A 20,859-nucleotide genomic window follows, 5' to 3' on the forward strand; every position below is an offset into this window, starting at 1 on the left:
GCTGATACTGCCTTTCATGTTGAAGTGGAAAGAAACATTTTAGGAGTTGGATTTCTCTTCCCCCCAGAATTCTCTGTAGCCTGGTATCCTCCCTTTAGTGGAAAAGTGAGAATACAGGTAAAAATAACAGCTGCCTTCACTAAAACTGACAGTGAAATCCTAGCTTTGATTTGTTGAAGAGGAAGTTGATAGGGTCTGCCAGAGACTGTCCTGTGCATGTGGATAAACTGACTAGCACCATCAGCTGTAAAATGGCTAGACAACTTTTTAGTATCATAAGCTTTAGGAATTCGACTGAAAGGTATTAAGCATTGAATAGATAGCCAGGAGGATGGGTCAGTTACATCTATACATAGGAAGCAAACATTTTAAGTGAAAAATTAGAAGCCCTTAAAAACTGGGAGGCTGACTGCAATATGAATTAATAGACCTGCCTAGCACTAGCCCTGACAGATAGATAGATAGATAGATAGATAGATAGATAGATAGATAGATAGATAGATAGATAGATAGACAGACAGACAGACAGATAGCCCTGATAGTTAGACAGCCTGGAAGATCTTCCCTTAGAATTATCTATCATGTTTCATACCTGTGGTGGGAACCAGTTCCATGATCAGTTGTCAGCCTTGCAGCAAGAGGAAGCAGCACAGCATGCAAGGCTCCTCAGCTCCTCCTTTCCCTCTCAGTTGATCCTGGTGGGAGCAACAGGTTCCAATTCTGTCTCAGAGTACAGAGATATCTGCCTGGCCTAAGACTGATTATAGGAAATCCATACAGTGTCATATAGATTAATCACAACAATCACGATGTTGTGACATGAAAAATGGTAAGAAGGACCAATGAAAACTGTTGGACTCTTTCCCCTAGATTTAATCAATTCTGATTGATAGAGCAACTATTAGGTGCCAAAATTAAAAGTTGAAGTCAAATTAACTGCTGCCCTCTAACAAGTCTGTCTTAACAGTGAAGCATACTACAGTGACAGAAAAATAGAGATGTTACCGGCTGAAAGCATGGCAATAGATAAATGCAGCAAACATACAAGCAACAATTACCTGTTTAAGGCATAAAAAATATCTCTAAGTCTGAAGTCTATAATACCTTAGAGAAAATGTCTCCTTTTGTTATATGTCAGTTCAGTTTAAATTCTTGATCTAAGGGCCCTTGCAGGCAGTTGTAAAGACTTTTAAATGCTAGGCATAGTAACAAACACACAATGGCTTTCATGTCTAGGCACTGGCTTAATAATATGGGTTTGAAATTTCTTCTCCTTTCTTTCTCCCTGCCCCCAAGAAAAGAAGTGTTGTATTTAATTGGCACTGGAACGCCGAGTTTCTTATTCACTAGCACTGTTTTTAGAACAGGAATATATAAACTGATTGATTCTTCTGCTGAAAGAAACACCAACGTAAAATGCATAGGCATCCCATTGACATCCCTAGCTTTTCCTAGGATCAGAAAGTAGACAGAGTATGATATAGTCTATGATTATCTCTCTCCCTTGCCCTAAACCCAACTTACAAACCATCTACATAGGTTTTGTTTGCTTTCCTTCTGCTTTGGGTAGTTTACAGACTATTGTGAACAGATATGCCAAAGATTGCAAAACTGGGTGTACAACTACTTTAGGGTACCTATATTCAACAAAGCCCAATTTACAGCCTGTGGGCAGAAGCTGGCCTGGAAGGTATTTCTGCAGGGCTTATACTTTTTCCTTAGAAAAATTTATTAGGCAACTAACAAAGGAAATAGATCCCAGCTAGGCAGATATCTCTGTACTCTGAGGCAGAATTGGAACCTGTTGCTCCCACCAGGATCAACTGAGAGGGAAAGGAGGAGCTGAGGAGCCTTGCATGCTGTGCTGCTTCCTCTTGCTGCAAGGCTGAAAATTGATCACTGAACTGGTTCCTACCACAGGTATGGCCAAAGACCACACCTGGACCCTCACTTAAACAAATAAGCATATGGGGGGAATTTCAGAGGTGCTCAATAATCCCACTGGTTTTTGCTTCCCTGAGAATCTGCCAATAAATAAGTCTCTTGTTTAGAGCTCTCACTATGTACATCGTTTAATATAGCTTTATTTAAGTAACTAAAAAACTGTTTGAATTACTTAGTTTCCCATTATAACAGAATGGGCCATTTTGCTGGTTCTTCCAAATCTTGTTTTAACTGGCTTTATTTTTGAGTGCTAATTCAACAGCATAAACCATAATCCTAAAGAGCATGTTTTCACCCCTTTCCGTTACTGTGTTTTATAAGTAGCTTCCTCAGAACTTCATTGTCATCAAAAAAAAAAAAAAAAGCTAATTTAGAAGTTTAGAAATTAGAGTTTAGAATTAGTTTCTTTTGGGATCACTCAGGTAAGATCCCTCCTTTTGCTTACTTCATCTTTTTTTATATTTTACCAGCTAAAAATAGAACATTTTTCCTGCACAGATCAAGATTATACCAGTAAAAATAGACCACATTTCCTGCACAGATAAAGTATTTTCCTTCTGGTGAAAAGTAACCCTATTCATCTCTCTCCTCATCTAGATCTCTATTGAATATTCATTTCCTTTCTCTTGAAAAACAGTTAATATAATCTAATTTGTTGGTGACATTTACAGGGAATGAATGAAGACCTGTTTACTGAAACCTACATGGTTGTATTAGTTAGTTCATTTAAACTATGCTTCCAGGAAGGGATCAAGGATTAAGCAAGTAGGATCTGACATATATTCCTCGAAGGAGCTTTATCCTTTCAAATTTTTCAGAAGAAATCTGGTTAGGTTTTAATTCAATTTCTCATCAAAAATTGCCACCTGCCTTTAATTTGATGCACAACAGAAACCTGCGGACTCACAAATACTGAAGTACGTGATTATAATCATAAACTTTTTGTGCAATAGCTTTCAATCTGTTCCAACATACTGCAGAAAGGAAGGTTGACTTAACTGGAAAACAAGTTTGGTCTGGTACTGGAGAGGCAGAGCTCAAATCCTTGTTCACGTCAAAGTTGCTGTGTCATCTTGGCCAACCACCATGTGATTCCAAAAATACTGGTGTGCCTATACTGAAAAGTTACACAGAAAAACACCACCTGCCTGCTTCACCACCTAAAGTTTATATAAGAAGCAATGGAGAAATAGAGCTTTTCTTCACTTAGCCTGCTATCAAACCCCTCTGGGTCCACCAACTGACCGTACCATGTGCCTAAGTACAGCATTATTTATGCAGTCTGTCGCTGGATGAAACAAGCACTGTTGGAAGCAGGGACTGTATATTAAGTTCTCCTCTCGTTACTACAGACATGTATGTTCTCATTTGAGGTATTTCTATGCCATACATTTCTGCCTACAATCTTCTCAATACCTTGCTCAGTATTTTGGCCACAGTTAGTCCCAGTCTTTGATGCTTATGTCTACCTAGTTACACTACACAGAACTCAAGTACCCATGTCATGACTGTGCATCCCATTCCTACAGGCAGAACCACAAAGGTTAGTGAGCTTTATTACATGTAAATCCTCTAATGAATCTAGACCTTAGTCTTCTCTGGCTGCATTTTCCTTAAAGGAAGATGTCATGATGAACACAACAGGAATGCCAGGTTCTTGAGAAATGTTAATATAGCTGGCTACAGAAAAGCACAAAGAAGGTGATTCTGTTCAATGTGCTAGTAGCAGAAATGTATTTGATCACATTTATCCCATTATCAGGCAGCATTCTATTGTTCTGCAAAAGATCTGTGAAATCAGTATCTGAGAGAAATGAGAGATTGAACATGGAATCGTGTCTTCCTCAACAGACGGACAGTCATTCTTTGGAAGAGTCTAATCACTAGGAAGACTCACTACCAGCAGAAATGCAGAAACATCAACGTAAGCACTTCTTTTTGGTAAAAGGAAGCTAGAGAGGGATACAGAGACAGTAGAAAGCCTAAAGCACATACCTAGGCATGATAATTATTATTACTATTGATTTCCAGGGATTTCACAGCACTATTATTTTTTTCCAAGCCTTACAGAGCAACTTATAACTATTACAAGACTACTTTTACTGTTTTAGACTTACAACTCAATTTCTTTAGACTCTCACCAGTATGAATATTCTGCATGAGAGAGTTCAAAACATGCTCTCTTTAAAATTGTAATGATTCCTAAAGAAAAGATGTAAATTCAGCAGGAACTACAGCAAGCCAATTTCTGCTTCAAGTTGAACCCCATCCACAAACAGCTAACAGTCCTTACTTGTAGCCATGTTTTATGTAAGACAAACCACTTATTCTGGAGATTTTATTGTCTGCCTGTATGCATAAAAGGAGGGCCCAGCATTTTAGCAAGACAAGAATTTAGTCCAAACTATTACTACAGAAAACTATTGCCAGATTATGGTTATTCTACAGTTTTTACAGCACCTCTTTCTAACAGATCCAGTGGAAATTCTAGTAATCCAACAGGATTTGCTGTCCTCCAGTTTCAGATACATATACTGCTAATGAACTGACTGGATTTGCTCACAGCTTGATACCCGATTACAAATTCAGAGCTGCAGTCTTAAAACTGGTCATAATCATAGCTGTACTATACACAAAGAGATTTCTACAACTGTTTTGCTTCTAGTCTCTGAAAAATATTTAAAGCATATGTCATAACTACTTATTATAGCATTATGTCATATCTATGAAGTATCAGCATGACTATTCATTAGAGTATATAGTCAAATAAAACCAGATACAGAGACAGTCTATCTGTCTGGATAGTGATGATCCATTTTCTTTCAACAGGAAAAAGATGACTACAAGGAATAATATTTGCATCTGAGAGATCCATCTTTAATGAACAACAATGTAAGTGTGTCGTGTACTTTAATTTGAAGGCTGAAAGTAACAGCAGTAACATTAACAGGTTTTGAAAAAACATGATTTTTTTGTTGCAATGGTTAAAATTTTAGTAAACGGTAAAGTTGAGATGACATCCAGTTTTGTTTAATTTTGAGAATGACCACATAGTGATAGCTTCATTAAGAACAGCACTGCTCATTCAGGAGAAGGCTATTTATTGGTCACAGAATTATTAAGGATATCTATCAGTCACAGAAAAATAATCTGCAAAAAACCCTGTCTTTTTCAGTTATCAACTGATGAGAAACACTAAGTGATGAACAAGTGATAGATTCATCAACGGAGTTTGGCTTCAAATCTCAGCTCAGTAAATAGGGAGTTACTATTTCAACAGTGTTATGGGATCAGGTCCCATTCAGCATCTATTACAAGAGTATAAATTTCATGTTCAAGAGAGCTTTATGGACATTTGCTCACAGCCCATCTCCCCCAGAGTAGGATAAGAATGAAATAATAATTAAGCACAAATATAATTTAAGCTGCACATTCAGTCAAGCCCCCTGAGAAGAGTAAAGCACATAAGAAAAAATATAAAAATGAATTTCCATGAAAAGCTTTTGTCATGACTTTTAAACTGTAGATGATTCTATTTGATGAAATTGTTCCTTTATCAGTGATGTGGTATCAGACAGCAAAAAACATTATTTAAATAAGATTTTAGAAGTTCATCACTGTTGATCAACTTTCCTTCAAATCCTTTTCCTACTAATCTTACTGGATTAGTAAATGTAGGTAGGTGTGTGCCTCTGTGACAGTAACCCCTTGCTCTCTTATTTACTGACCACAGAAATCTCTGTGGAGCTCCTAGCGTGTACCTCGGCAATCCACTGACTCACAATCATGCTGGCTGAAGAAGGTCATCAGATTTGAGGCTGCAAGGGTTAACAAGTAAAGTTTGTCCAGCCATACCTAAGGGTGACTCGAGCAGGAGTAAGTAGGAGTAAAGAAGAATAAGTGGGTTTGATCAGCATGGAATCCCAAAACCGTTGCTGGATCAGCTGGACACTCTCCCATGTCAGATCAGGGATTACAATTACCAAAGATGAGCATGGAATGGGAATGTACAATCTGCACTTCTCCTTCCAGGCATGCTAGTTCAGTCTCCTTCTCTGTATAACTACCTAAAGACAGCTAGGAAAAACTGTTAGACCTTTATGATACTGTTGACGTTGCTGGTGATGTTATTCAGATGCAAAGGAACTTCACTGATTGGTTTTTAAAATTAATGAAATTATGAAAAGCGATGTTCTAACACACACCTGGCAATTAGTTTGCAAAACTGGTACCGTGAGTGCAGAAAACTGCCAGTTTATGTCTATTCAAGAATCTCAACATTTTGATGCTAGCTCAGTATAATGAGACAGGCCCTTGCACATGTTCAAATGAGGATCTGATGGATCAGCAGGCAGAGTGAGGCTAGAGATTAATTCCCTTGGCAGGAGAGCCCCATTCCTGAAGGGTTTTAGGAAAAAGACAGTCCCTAAGTAGCAAGGATTTCAAATAACATGGAATTCAGAAGTTAAACACTATGTTTTGTGTGACACTTGAAGATGAACAGGATGCTTTCCTCTTTGGAAAAGACCCCACAAGGGGAATATATGAGAAAAGAGCACATCCTGGGATTCACTATACTCTGAGTGGGATCACTGTATGGGAATGAACTCCATAAAATTAGGCTCCGTAATTATAAAAAGGATATTAATATATTTGAATGCACCATGAGAAGGGCAACAAAGTGGGGCAGGGGCTGGATTGCAAGTCCTGGGAGGAGCATCTGAGGACTTGGGTTTATCTGGTTGGGATAGGAGGCTGAGGGACAACTTCACTGCTCTACAGCTTCCTGAGGAGGGGAAGTGGAGAGGGATGTGCTGAGCTCTTCTCCCTGGTACCCAGTGCCAGGACGCCTGGGGATGGCTCAAAGCTGTGTCCAAGAGGGGAGGTTTGGACTTGACATGAGGAAGCATTTCTTTACCCAGAGGGTGGTTAAAACCTGGAACAGGTGCTTGGTGCCCCATGCTGTCAGTGTCTAACAGGCATTCAGACAATGCCTTTAATGCCTTCAGTTCACTTTTGGTCAGGTAGTTGGACTACATGGTCTTTGTAGGTCCCTTTCAACACAACTGTTCTACTTCAGTTCATTCCCTGCACTCATCGTGAGTTGAATAATGATGATACTTCTTTGCCTGAAATGCCAAGGGGGTTTCAACTATGAAGAGACACAAATCACAAAGGTTGCAAGTGGAAACAAGATTTATTTTATTTTTCTTTCCATTATCTTATTTTCCTTTCCTTTCCATAACTTTGTTGCATACCTATCCTTTCTGAGACATTAGTCTCCTTTTTGTTATGCTACTTTGTGTTATGTTACATTCTGTTAATTTCCTATTACTTTCATTCCCATTCCTTTCCTTGTTCTTAGTATTTTCTTTCTTCCGTTATGTTGACTTCCTTTCCATTAATTTCCTTTCCGTTGCTCTCCCTTCCATTATGTTTTGATTCCAATAAGACCGTTTCCATTGTGTTATGATACTTTCAGTTCCTTCCTTTCTTTCCTTCCTGTTCTGTTCCTTTCTGTTACTTTTCTAAAAAGGAAATTTTATGAACTGTGGTTATTTCCTGTTCCTTTACACTCCTTTCAGTTCTGCTCCACTATGTTATTCTCCTTTGTTAGGTTACTCTCCTTTCATTTCTGTTCAATTGCAGTATGTTTCTTTCCTTTCTGTAACTTAACTTTCTTCTGTTACCATTCTTTCAGTTATGTTATGCTCCTTTCCTTCCTGCTCCACTATGTTCCTTTCCTTTTATTTTTGTTCTGTTATATTCTTTTCCTTTCCATTCCATGTCTTTCCTTTCTGTTTCTCTCCATTACATTCTCTCTGGTCTTCCGTTACAGTAATTTTCTTCCCGCTACTTTCTGTTACTTTACCCCCCATTATTTTCCTTTCCACCGCATTCTTTTCTGTTCTGTTCCATTACTTTCAGTTACGTTACCTTTCTTTTCCTTTTGATTATGTTAACTCTCCTTTCTGTTACTGTCTCTTCTGTTACTTTCCTTTCCTCTCCATTACATTATTTTCTGTTATGCTGCTCTCCTTTCTGTTACATTATTTTGCTTTCCAATACTTTCCTTTCCATTCCATTGTGCTACTTTCAGTTATGCCACGTGCCTTTCCTTTCCTTCCAGTTCCGTTCAATTTCTTTTGTTTCTGTTAATTTCCTTTCCTAAAAAGGAAACATCATAAAGTACGGTATTTTATTTCCTCTTCAGTTGTGTTCCTTTCCTCTTATTTTTGTTTTGTTATGTTCTTCTTTGTTATGTCTCCTTTCATGTCTGTTCCATTGCAATACATTTCTTTCCTCTCCATTGTGCTACTTCCCTTTCTCTTACTTACCTTTTTTTCCCTGTAACTTTTCTTTGTTGCCATTCTTTCCGTAATGATACTCTTCTTTCCATTATGTGATTTATTTCCCATGTCATTCCTTTCCATTCTGTTGGTTTCAGTTATGTTCCTTTCTTTTAATTTTTGTTCTGTTATGTTCTTCTCCTTTCCGTTATGTTCCTTTCCTTCAGTTCCTCTTCCGTTACTTTCCTTTCCTTTCTGTTACTCTCCGTTATGTTCTCTCTGGTCTCCCATTACGTTTGTTTCCTTCCTGTGACTTAACTTTCTGTTACTTTACTCTGTTATTTTACTTTCCGCTACATTCTTTTCTGTTCCGTTCCATTTGTCAGTTACATTACCATTTCTTTCAGATACATTACATTAACTTTCTGTTACCTTCCTTCCCGTACTATCCTTTCTTCTGTTACCTTCTTTTCCTTTCCATTATTTTCCATTATGTTACTCTCCATGATCTTATTTTGCTTTCTACTATGTTCCTTTCCATTCCGTTACTTTCAGTTATGTCGCGTTCCTTTCCTTCCTGTTGTGTTACTTTCCTTTTATTTCCTATTACTTTATTTCTTCTCCTAAAAAGAAACTTTATAAATATGGTATTTTATTTCCTGTTCCACTATGTTCCTTTCCTTTCATTTTTGTTCTGTCATGTTCTTCTTTCTGTTACTTTACTCTCCTTTAGCGTCTGTTCCACTGCAATACATTTCTTTCCTTTCCTCTCCATTATGCTACTTTTCCTTTGTTACTTACTTTCCTTTCTGTAACTTAACTTTCTTCTGTTAGCGTTCTTTCCGGTATGTTACTCTACTTTCCGTTATGTTGTTTTCCTTCCTGTGTTATTCCTTTCCATTCTGTTACGTTGCTTTCAGTTATGTTACGTTCCTTTCCTTTCGTTTCCTCTCTGTTATGTTCCTTTCATTTTTGTTCCGTTATGTTCTCTTCTCCATTATGTTCCTGTCCTCTTGTTCCTCTTATATTACTTTCCTTTACATTCCTTTCCTTTCTGTTACTCTCCATTATGTTCTGTCCGTTCTTCTGCTACGTTATTTTCCTTTCCGCTACTTAACTTTGTTACTTTATCCTTCATTATTTTCCTTTCCATTATGTTCTTTTCTGTTCCATTCCATTACTTTTGGTTACGTTACCTTTCCTTTCCGGTACTTTCCTTCCTGTTACTGTCCCTTCTTCTTTTACGTTCCTTTCCTTTCCATTACTTTGTTCTCCGTTGCATTACTCTCCTTTCCATTGCATTATTTTCCTTCCTGCTATGGTCCTTTCCATTCCAATCCATTACTTCCAGTTAAGACACATTCCTTTCCCTTCCTTCCTGTTCCGTTACATTCCTTTTTTATGCTCCTGTTATTTTATTTCCTTTTGTAAAAAGGAAATTTTATAAAGTATGTTCCTTTGTTTCCTGTTCCATTACATTACTCTCATTTCTATTCCATTGCCGTGTTTCTTTTCCTTCCTCTCTGTTCTGTTTCTTTTCTTTCTGTTACTCACTTTTTCTGTTACTCAGCTTTCTTCTGTTACCATTCTTTCCTGTCCATTATGCTCCTTTCTTTTCCGTTATTTTCCTCTTCCATTACATTATTTTCCTTCCTGCTATGTTCCTTTCTGTTCTGTTCCGTTACTTTCAGTTACGTTACTTAGCTTTCCATTACCTTCCTTTCCTTTTGTTTCTCTTCCGGGATGAATGAAAAGTGCTCTTGTGCAAGCCTGGTGCTGTTGTTGCACGCAGGGAGAGCTGGAAAGTGGCAGCTGCTGATGGGCAGCAAGGCTGGAGCCCTTCCAAACACAGGCTGCTGTGCACAAGCAAGAAGCCCCAGGGAATGGAGCCAAGCGATGAGCAGAGCTCGCTCCTGCTCCAAGCTTGCACTGGGCAATGGAGCCAGAGAAAGCCAGGGCACAAGCTGTGCCCTGGAGGGGTGCGAGCAACAGGCAAGAACCGAGCCCAAAGGACCCTGACAAGGGGCTGTGCTCAGTGCAACAGAGGACAAGCAGCAACCCCCAGGGGCTACCCTGGGAGTCACAAAAGCTTCCTCTCCCCAGATGTGGGGCACGAGGGGCACCCGCATGGAGCAGGAGCAGCAGCCTTTGGGCCACCATAGCCCAGAGGAGCCCTGTCAAGGGGCTGGCTCACTGCTGCAGAGGAAGGCAAAAAAAAACCCAGGGACACTTGCAGGCCCCCATGAGGGGAAAAAAAGCCTTCCCCCCCCCAGCTGCAGGACACGAGGCGCCACCTTCGTGGTGCATGAGCAGCCAGAATGGACCAGAGGAGCTCTAACAAGTGGTCTTGCTCGATGCTCAGAGGAAGGCAAAAAACCCCCGGGCCCAGTGCCAATCTGCCGGGGGGAAAATTCCTTCCTGACCCCAACACTGGCGATCGGCTATCCCTGAGCATGTGAGCAAGACCTGCTCCTGGTCCAAAGGCTGATCACGCCTCCCAGAAGACCACCAAGCCCTGTCCTCCCTCAACCCAGAGTCACCTCAGGGGCTTCCAAGAGTGGCCAAAGGTCCCCGTCCTGATAGACCCTGTGGGCAAGAATCCTCCCTCACTATGCTTGACGGCACCAGTGGCTGCTCCAAAGTGCTGAGATTCCTGGAAACATCTCTGCATCTCTGCTTACGGCTGCTGCCCCTGGCTCTGCAGGGGATGAGGATGATGAGCTCTGCAGTGCTCCTCAAGGTGGCATTCCTATGGTCTGGCCACAGCTATCCAGCTGAAAAGAACTGCTATCCCTCCCGTGAGCTAAGAAGCTGGTCCTGCCAGGAGCTGGCCTCCAGCAGCCTAGACCAGGCTCTGGTCTTCCTCCCTCAGGGCCCTCCAAGTAACTCCACCAGCTCCTCAAGGACTTCCTCTCGGATGTCCTTGGGCTGCCCTGGGCCATCTCTGCCAGGGGACACAGGAGGCTGCTCCCTTTTATTCTGTTCCATGGCATTGTGACTGCTGTGTTGCTGGGTGGTGTCACAATGACATGGGGGTGACCAGCCCCACCATGCCTAGCCACACCCACTGCCCCTCAGCCCAGCAGCCTTCAGAGGAAGCCTATGGGATTAAAGCCAAATGCTGGCACTCTGTCATACAGTGCATCACCACAGCAGGTAAGCAGCAATCACCCAGACTGTTGTTCTGCTGTACGCAGCTGGTTACTTACATTGATTCTTTAACATGAACTTATCACCAAAAATTGGTGTATAATTCATCTCACTGTGTACAGAGAGAATCCCACAGTTCACCCATTCGTGAAACATGAGAAGCAGCCACAGGTACATTCTTGCTACTGCATTTTTTCACTCATTTCTGTCATTTCATCTCTTAGGGTACACAAAGATTTTTGTTAAAATTGGCATATGTTATGCATAATTTACATTGACAGATTGGACACTATGTTTTGAAACCATTTCAGTATCTCCTCATTGTGATTTCATGATTAAAATCCGTAATTCTAGCCACAACAAAGTCAGGTGAGCTTTGGAATTCTCCAAGGCTTCTGGGATAAATTAGTTGTGAGTTATAATTCATGTTCAAAGTCCTATGCTAAAATCCTAAAGTACAACTGTAACATCTGGCCTGTGACTAGTTAAGTTTGTTAATGATAAGTAAAGGAGGTATACAGAGACCTGTGCTGTCACAAGCAGTATAGCATGTTGATCAGTGCGAAAACAAAGCAAGTTGCATTGCTAATACAATTAAAGATGATTAAGGTACACAAACAGGGGTGACTGTTTATCCTCAGTAGCATTTTCGCTGCCTGTAATTGCTGTATATATATACCTGAATGAAATTCTATGCACTTTTACTATTTGGTCACCAGTAAAAAGAGGATGTTCCTTAGCTTTGGTCATCACTTTGAATAAGATCTCGGCTTGTAGTCTTTGCAATAGCAAAATGCTAATATGAGGAGAGGAAGACTGAAAACAATGAGGCACTGGTTTAACACTCTTATCTCCCAAGTACAAGTGTAATGCTCTAATGTGACTATTCTAACATCCTAAAAAAATACTAGAACAGAAATGCAGAAACCTTCTCCATACCTGTCAGGTGTTCAGTTTGGCAGAACATGGAGCAGTTAGCTCCAGGCAGCTGCAACAAGAGAACCTGCCACAGTTTTTGTCATGTTCCTATAGAGAGAACTGTCCCCTCCTTACTATCTGCTGTAGCTAATGATGAAAAATGCCACCATTCACAACTTCACCTTTTCTTCCCTCAACCAAATGGCTGAAGTCTGCAGTAAGAATAATTCATTGTGACAGCTTATCTTTTTGCCCAGTGGGGGTCTTCACTGAAGTGTGGCTATGAAAGCAATTTCCATGCTGATGATGACTGAAGCCTTTATGATTCAGAGCTAAACAAGTTACAAAAGGCAGGAGGATACCAGTATCACAGTCACAAATATCTTCCCATTTCAAAGGAAATGAAATTAAGCTAATATATAGTACACATGGTACTTGGATCCTTTAAAAGAAAGCCACAGAAAAGATGTTATATATAGTGGCATATGGTAATAGAAGTGCTTGTAAAACTCTTATTTGCAGATGTTCATAAGAAAGCCATACAAATCAGTCACATCTAAAGCTTGGCATTATTACTTCTTAGTCAAAGGGTTTGCTTCAAAGTGCAGACTACAAAGAAATAAATTTGATCATGGTAAAACAACAAACTGGATTACGTCTCAATCCTTAAAAAACCCCAAATCAACCCTAAGAAAATTCTTTGGATAATATCCTAATTTCCTTTGATTGTTTCAGAATAACAACTGTTACTCTGTAACACAGACTTCCAGTGCCTAGGAGGCATAAATATAAGATACATAGTTTTATATACATATGTTTTATATAATCAGGATGATGTAAGTGTCCAAGGTGGCAGAAGAAAGAGAGTGAGACTCCATTTCCTTAGAGAAAGCATATATGCAGAAACATACATAAACCAGTGTTATTTATATTAAAATATATTATGAATACAAATATTATGAGGTATATAAAATAAGTCCAATATATAAAGCATAATATTTTAACACAGTAAAAAGTATTTCATATAATACCATATATGGCATATGGTATTATAATGAATAACAATATATATTATTATACCTTATAAAAAGAAATACCATATGAATAGTAACTTCTATATGAAGTTCAACTCAAAAGTAAGCTGCCTGACATATAGGAAGCTTTAAGTTCTGTTTTTCAACAGTGCATTGTAAACCTGATTCTAGTTAACTTACATTCTAAGTTAATTGTAACTACATTGTAATACATTGCAAAAGCCTAATTCTAATTACTTTCCCTATGATGATGGAATTCCTTCTAATAGATGCTGGCATAAACAGGATCAATACAAACTGTCACATAAACAGATTTATCCACCGGGGAAAAAGCAGGGACTTAACTAGATGTATCTTCCCATCCTTTCTTCCAAGTCCATTTACATTCCCAAAACCAGGTGTTCAAAATAAAAGTGAGCAATTCAAACTCTCAAGTACTAACCCATGAGACCTTTCTAATTTCAATTGTATGTGAGGAGATAAAACAAACTTCTTCCCTATGACAGCAACTCTTCGCTTCCTCTTTTCACTATGACTTCAGACCTCAACAGGTCCATGAGAAGCAGCAATGTAAAACAGCCACACACACCAGGACAACAACCCACTGGTACACCACATGCTCCTTCACACTGATATTGCTAAAATGGAATACTGGGTCTGACTGGGATGAAGTTTCCAGTTTACTGTCTTCACAGCAGCCCGTATGGTGCTGTTCTTCAGTTTGGGTAAACCACTGTTGATAACACACCACTGTTTTGGATCCTACTGAACAGAGCTTGCACAGCACCAGGGATTTTGCTCCACAGTCTCCCCCATAAAGGCCAGAAGGAAGGGGGTGGGAGAAGTTAGGAGGTGACACAGCTGGGACAGTTGACCCAAACTGACCATAGCAGTATCCCATACTCTGCAGTGTCATGCTCAGCAATAAAATCTCAGGGAATGGAGGAGGAAGGGGTGGGGATGTTTCTCTTTCCAAACAGGCATTATAGTTGCTGAGACCCCATTTCCCCAGAAGCAGCTAGACAATTGCCTACCAATGAGTAGTACTGAATGAATTCCTCTTCTCACTTGCCTGCATGTGCAGGTTTTGCATTTCTTATTAAACTGCCATTCTTATTAAACTATCAGCTTAATCCAAAAGTCTTTTCACTTGTAAGAGTCTTTTCGCTTTCCCCTCCTCCCCACACCATCTCCTGGAAGAGAGGAGTGAGAAAAAGGTAGGGCAGATGTTTGGCTCCTGACTACAGTGAACTCACAACTTGTTTACTGCAAACTGATGTCTACATTTCAGGAAGAGAGGCATTTTGTAAGACCAAAGCAGTATGCTGCATTTTGTTTTTCTCTTAGTAACATTAATCTCTTTGAGATTCTCTTGCCTTCAGCAGGAAATCAAAAGCACACACTTTTCTTTACCTTAACTATGCCACTCTTTGCTAATACCCAGAGTCATTCAGCCTGTGGAATATCCATCCTTGGACATTCTCAAAACTCTACTGACTGTGGCCCTGAGCAATGAAGCTGGCTCTGCGTTATGAGCGGGGCTCGGACCACATCAACTCCATTGGTTGCTCCTTACCTGAATCCTTGTAGGGTTCTATGATCTTGTCATTTCTGCTTCTTTCTAAATTCTAAAAAACCATCTTCAGCTTTCCAGCAAACTTGTAATGAATTTAATACGTAGGCAATTCTCATAAGCCAAGCAGCCTCCATTCAGGAGTTGGGCTAATTGCTCTTTGCTGTCTTTCCTCATGTTTTCTTTTTTGCCATCAAAGAAGAAAATATTACTCAGGAGGAAGAGAAATTAACATAGGTAAGTGCTTGAAAAGGCAGGGATCAAAGCAAAAGCCTGCCATAATTCGGAACTACTCTTCTCAGTTTGGAAAAAAGAAAACCAACCCAACCACCAGGCATTATTTTAATACAGTTTAAGCATTTATTACATAAACAGTTGTGCAAGCATGTGGACCTATTTTAGTACTCTGCGGAATTCAGTGAAGCCAGAAGACACTGATGCCACCTCTTCTGTATCACTGTACATTCTCAGAACATGCAGGACAAAGAATCGCAGATTCATAGAATGGTTTGGGTTGGAAAGGACCTTAAGATCATCCGGTTCCAACCCCCTGCCATGGGCAGGGACACCTCACACTAGACCATGTCACCCAAGGCTCTGTCCAACCTGGCCTTGAACACTGCCAGGGATGGAGCATTTACCACTTGCTTGGGCAGCATGCATCAGTGTATCAGAGTATCAGCGATGTCTCCACAACTTACCGATCAATAATGGCACACATGTCAATGGTGACATTGGCAAAGCTTCCCAGTTGGCCTTGCTCCACTGCGTGTAAATCCACCAGCTGATCATCCACATGAATAAACTGCATGCACCCTTGAAATGAATGCTGGAATAGCAAGTGATCCGAGTCATTCATCTGTACAGGAAACCCTGTAAAGCAGCAGGATAAAGAGCATTATTCACTTCATGTACTACTGCTCAAACCAGTACTTTTACCACAGGAAAAGACATGTTTTATAGATGGGGAAAGAAAAAGGCAAGGTGGGAAAGAAATATTATATAGTTATTAGATTACATTGTAAGGTTATTGATTTAAGTCATTGGGAACTACCTGCAAGAATTCATACAGTACAGTTGATTATTCTTTCATTAGTTGTGTCTACAGGATGGAAATCTTCTGCTAACCTTCTCCTCCCCCCGCCTTCTAGTGCTGTTTCTCATTATTTCTCTCTTCACACAAAGATTAAGGGAATAGGAAGAATATCCGTCTTGCTGTACTTCAGGAATCACATTCCCACTTCTTAGATTTTTCTGGGCAAAACGCATTCCATGTGTTCCATTAAATTAATTTCTAGACAAGTTTCTCTAGAACTAGCCTTCCTCAGCAATGTACGTGTGTTGGAAACTTTCTGCAAACTTGAAACTAGCCCTAAAATCTAATGTCCTGGCCCACTTCTGAGGAATGTGAGAACATTCTGTCAGATTTCCATTCTTGCTCTCAATACATTCATTTATCTGTCTTTCTGAAGGTGTTCTATAAGAGATGAGAATGAATTAGTGTCTTGACTCATGTTAAAAGGCAGGGACACAGAGGATGTTTGTATGTAGTTGTTTAACTGAATGCCCTTTGGAAGTGACTGTGTTGATTTACTTGTGAAAAATGTCATGGATAAGACAGGCTCTCCTGGATAAGTGGAGAGCCTCATTCATTGCTTATAAATCTTAAGCAAGATTTAACTCCCTGGAAAAGCTTCAGGAAAAGAATTTAGACAGAATCTGTTTAAGTTGAGAACAGGAAGAAAGGGAGAGCAGCCAGCATTTTACTGGCAAAGAAAGGAAAAGTGTGAAAAATGCATAATGGATTTACAGATTTCAGCTAGAAAGATGACTAGCCCTGCAGTTCTTGACTGACACATTGGTTTTCGTGCCTAAGACAGCTCCCATTCCTTCTCTCATTTTACTACCCAACTTGCTGATCTCCAATGCCTTCCATCCTTCTTCAGTAAATGGAAACAGCTATTCATGGAGATAGGAGAATAATGGATTATCCAACTAATATTGTTTGAACAGCAGCAGGAAAAAGGAATAAAAGTCTTTCTAAATTCTGTTCCTGAATACAGTTTATCATGTGACACAAAAGGACTGGCTAAAAGAGGTCAGTGAATAGAGGGCAGAAACAAGCGACTGGCACTTGAGGACAGACGCTGCTTAATGTGGCACCTATTAATAAAACAAAACCCAGATACATATAAAGTCTTCCCCAAAATATAATTAAGACCCATTTTAACTGAAAGGTTTTGCCAGAACATTCATGGCCAAAGGCTTGTCTTGAGGTCATATCACCCAACAATGCAAGGAGCCATAAACTACAATGAGGAAGATTATTAATCCCCTCACACTAATACACATCAGATGGAAAAGGACTAACTCCAAAGTATTCCCCAGTTGCCTAACTAATGCACAAAAACCTCATCAAACCAACTGCCCCCCACCAAAATCGTGCTAGTCCCAGACTGAGGATTGTTAGTTTGGATTGGCAGGAAAGTCAAGCCATAGGGACAGGATTTCTATTCTCTTCCCAGCATGTGCACTGGCTAGTGACTTATGTGAAGAAGAGAGGATAGGGCTTTCAGAAACATGCTTCTTACTTCTTTTAACTTGTTCTTTCCAGTGACTGACTAAATTCAGCTGAGGCTTTACAGTAGACAACAGTACAGAGCAACCGAAAGTGCAATTCCCTGTTGTTTGGTGGATACAAGCACAATAGTAAACCCAGCAAAGCCAAGGACATTATATGGCTGTATCTGAATATGATGAAAGATTATCCATCATCTTTCAAGCACTAACTGAAAAATAAGATGAAAACCTAGAGACACAATTAAATTTCCATATCAAAACCAGTATGAACCAAGTAACTAAGCCGCAAATTAGATTCAGCAATATATTCTAAGTTACTACCAACATTTGATAGCATTTGAGAACTAAACACAGAGGCATTTTAATACATGATTCTCAGCTTCACTGCATCTGAAGTGTCACTACACTCTAACGAGCACACGGTTATTATTGGTCTCTGCTGCTGGCTGACCCTGCAAACAGAGAAGTAGAAGCTGGGTCCCTCAGCCTGGGCAGAGACCCCAGGTCCCTGGTTCCCAGGCTGGGCTCCACTGGCTGGGGTGGGAGGGAGTTGTAGGTTGGAGTGGCTGAAGCTGGCGGCTGCTCCTAACCTAACTATGTAAATCAAGGGAGTGGAAGAACAGTGGGGTTTTTGAGCCATATGCTTCTCACAAACCAGCCTTCTCTGACACTGTTTTGTTTTCTGCTTTAAAATTGCAGTCATAGCTTAGACAAACCTTTCAGAATGCAGATTAAAACATACTGTTCTGTAAAGAATTTTGCACTTGGGAAAGACACTAGATAACCCTTGTATTAATATGTATGCTGTTTGTTAACTATTTTAGGTATACAGCCTAATGCCCATTAATTTTGGTGGGACCTGGACATTTTAGATAATTCCAGTCCGAGTCATCTGGGGCAAAGCTTTTGCTTTGCCCTTGTGATTGTTATTTCAGTACACACAACAATGCCTTCCCCTTCCACATGTCCATTACTGAGACGTGATTCACTTCCTCATCCTTCCTACAGTGAGTGAAATTAAATGAAGTTATAGAACCAAGGCTGACTGTAATGCTGTCACTAGAAAGGCTAAATGATGGCTGAACAATTTGACCAGCACTGTATTGGTCTTCTTGCTGACAAGCAAATATGTACCTTTCCAAAAAGTACATAAAATGCAGTTTGGACAGTTTAAAACCACGTTCACACTTACGATTTCAAAAGCACGTTAAAGTCAGGTAAACTCCCTTATCCTGTAATTTGTACATCTTTCTGTGTTTTCCCCTACAAAATCTGAATCTTACTGTTTTGTTTTTTTTCCCATTTTAAGCTGTTGTGGTTTAAGCCTAGCCGTAAATCAGAGCCATGCAGCTGCTCTCTCACTCCTCCACTTCCTCTCCCCTGGCTCCCAGAGGGATGGGGACAAGAATGGAAAGAATGTAACTCCCACGGGTTGAGATAAGAACAGTTCAGTAACTAAGGTATAACACAAATCACTGCTGCTACCACCAATAATAATAATGATAAGGGAAACAACAAGGGAACAGAATACAATCGCTCACCACCTGCCAACTGATACCCAGTCCAACTGAGCAGTGATCTGCAGGTAACTGCCCCAGTTTATATACTGGGCATGACGTGCTGTGGTACGAACTGGATTATCCTGCAAAGGTCAGACGTGAACTGAATCTGAATTTAACTGAGTTAAAGAAAATTTGTTTCCAGAACTTCATTCTGACCTGCCGAACATGGAACAGCCCAAATTCTAGATCCAACTCCTGATCTTAATTCAAACTTGCAAGGAAGATTAGAAGATATATAATTTTGATTCATGCTATTTTCTATGTTAGAAGTCACTTTAATAAACATAGTAAGTTATAATAGCTATAATAAAATGCCTATGAAATAAACCCAGTATTTCTTTGCTGGTGTCAAGATCTGTTATGCCTCTCTTCCAATCCCGAGTAAGGTTCTATCAAAGACAGCATAACAAAGAAAGTCGAAAGAAGAATATGTTTAGGTTCATGGTATTGTAACAAAACTACATACAGTCAGAGCATGTCATTAAACATCTGATGCCCTATTTAATTTATGAGATCTGACGAGAGAATGAAATATCATACTAGACCCTGAATATACAACTAGAGGTTATTTTGTATCCTTATGTGAAACAGATTTTCTTTGAAGCACAGTACAAATTATTGTGTGACAAGATGACATTTTTTCTCCATAGCTTGTGAGAACACCTCATTATAGTTTTTTTTTTGCCTTTTGTTTTATTTGTAAGTCAATGATAGGCTGTATATATTTATATTTGTATGTATACATATACAGTGGGGGGTACAATGGGGGGAACTAGTGAACTAGTAATCAACAGGAACAGTGACTGATCTCACGTCTGCCACTGATTTTTATCTGCGTGGTATTTCAAGTATACTTCCTGGATCCTTGCAGAATGAGAGGAAGGAAACAAATTCTGTATTTGTCAGGATAAATGGCAGCACAGAACCGTTCAAGGTCAAGCTATCTTCAGATTTTCTGTAGCTATCATACATAATTCAAACATGTTATTCTGAACTCAGAGAACAAAACTGAAATTCAGTGCAAACCAATTCACATAGATTGAAAATAATACCTTGCAATTATGTTAATAAACATGAAAAGAAATTTTTTAGGAAAGCTCAATACACCTACCCACATCCAGTGTAGTATTTTTATGCTTGTTTCAGTCAGATCAGAATGGGGCCCTTACTGTGAAGTGGAACAGAAGCAATTATTTTGGAAAACTAGAAGTTTCCTGCTCCAAGAGCATGAAATAAACTTCAGCGTTTCCCAGCTCGGTGGAGTGCAGAAACAGAAACCAGAATGGGAACTACAATTTTTCTGTGTGTTTTTGCAGAGAAAGGCACTAATTTCTTGAATGAGGCATTTTCTAAGAAATTAGTCTTTACTTTTGTCTTCATTGTTTCATCTCTGATTTATAGAAACACAGAGGTTGAATAGCATGGTAGGGCATTTCATCCCAACAAATGTGTATTCCTAACCTAAAACCCCGAAATGGCTTCATATACAGAGAGAAAAGCACACTCTCCTAGTGCTAGAGCTTAGAACAAGAGGATGTAGTGTTTCCAGCACTCCCGGGGCACACTCACATGAGTCCTCCAAGTAAGCCAGGCTAGCCTTAATGAAGCCTCCAGTGCAGTCTGCAGAATCTTCTCTGTACATGTCACTGATATTGTGATGAAAAAGTTTAACCAGATCTCACAAGACTTGGCAGCGTTTTCTACCAGTCTTGCACCTCCTGATTCATTTTGTCTTCTCTGGAGATCTGGTCTTCAGCCAGACCTTATTCTCTGAAAGCACTTTATCACCAGCTGCCTGCTTATTAACT

The 20,859-nt window shown here is 39.8% G+C and overlaps 1 protein-coding gene across 2 annotated transcripts in view; it reads right to left on the reverse strand.

The window, feature by feature from the left end:
* Window positions 1–20,859, reverse strand: part of CNTNAP2 (contactin associated protein 2) — a 1,008,227-nt gene that overhangs the window by 375,707 nt on the left and 611,661 nt on the right. For both annotated transcript variants that reach the window (XM_057431243.1, XM_057431244.1), the window contains exon 10: window positions 15,611–15,782. In XM_057431243.1, the coding sequence (XP_057287226.1) occupies window positions 15,611–15,782 (172 nt within the window). The remainder of the gene's footprint in view (window positions 1–15,610; window positions 15,783–20,859) is intronic.

This window comes from Pezoporus wallicus, unplaced genomic scaffold (assembly GCF_028554395.1).
Source record: "Pezoporus wallicus isolate ANWC-B61680 ecotype Strahan unplaced genomic scaffold, APGP_CSIRO_Pwel_v1 scaffold_11491, whole genome shotgun sequence".
Classification (NCBI taxonomy): Eukaryota; Metazoa; Chordata; class Aves; order Psittaciformes; family Psittacidae; genus Pezoporus; species Pezoporus wallicus.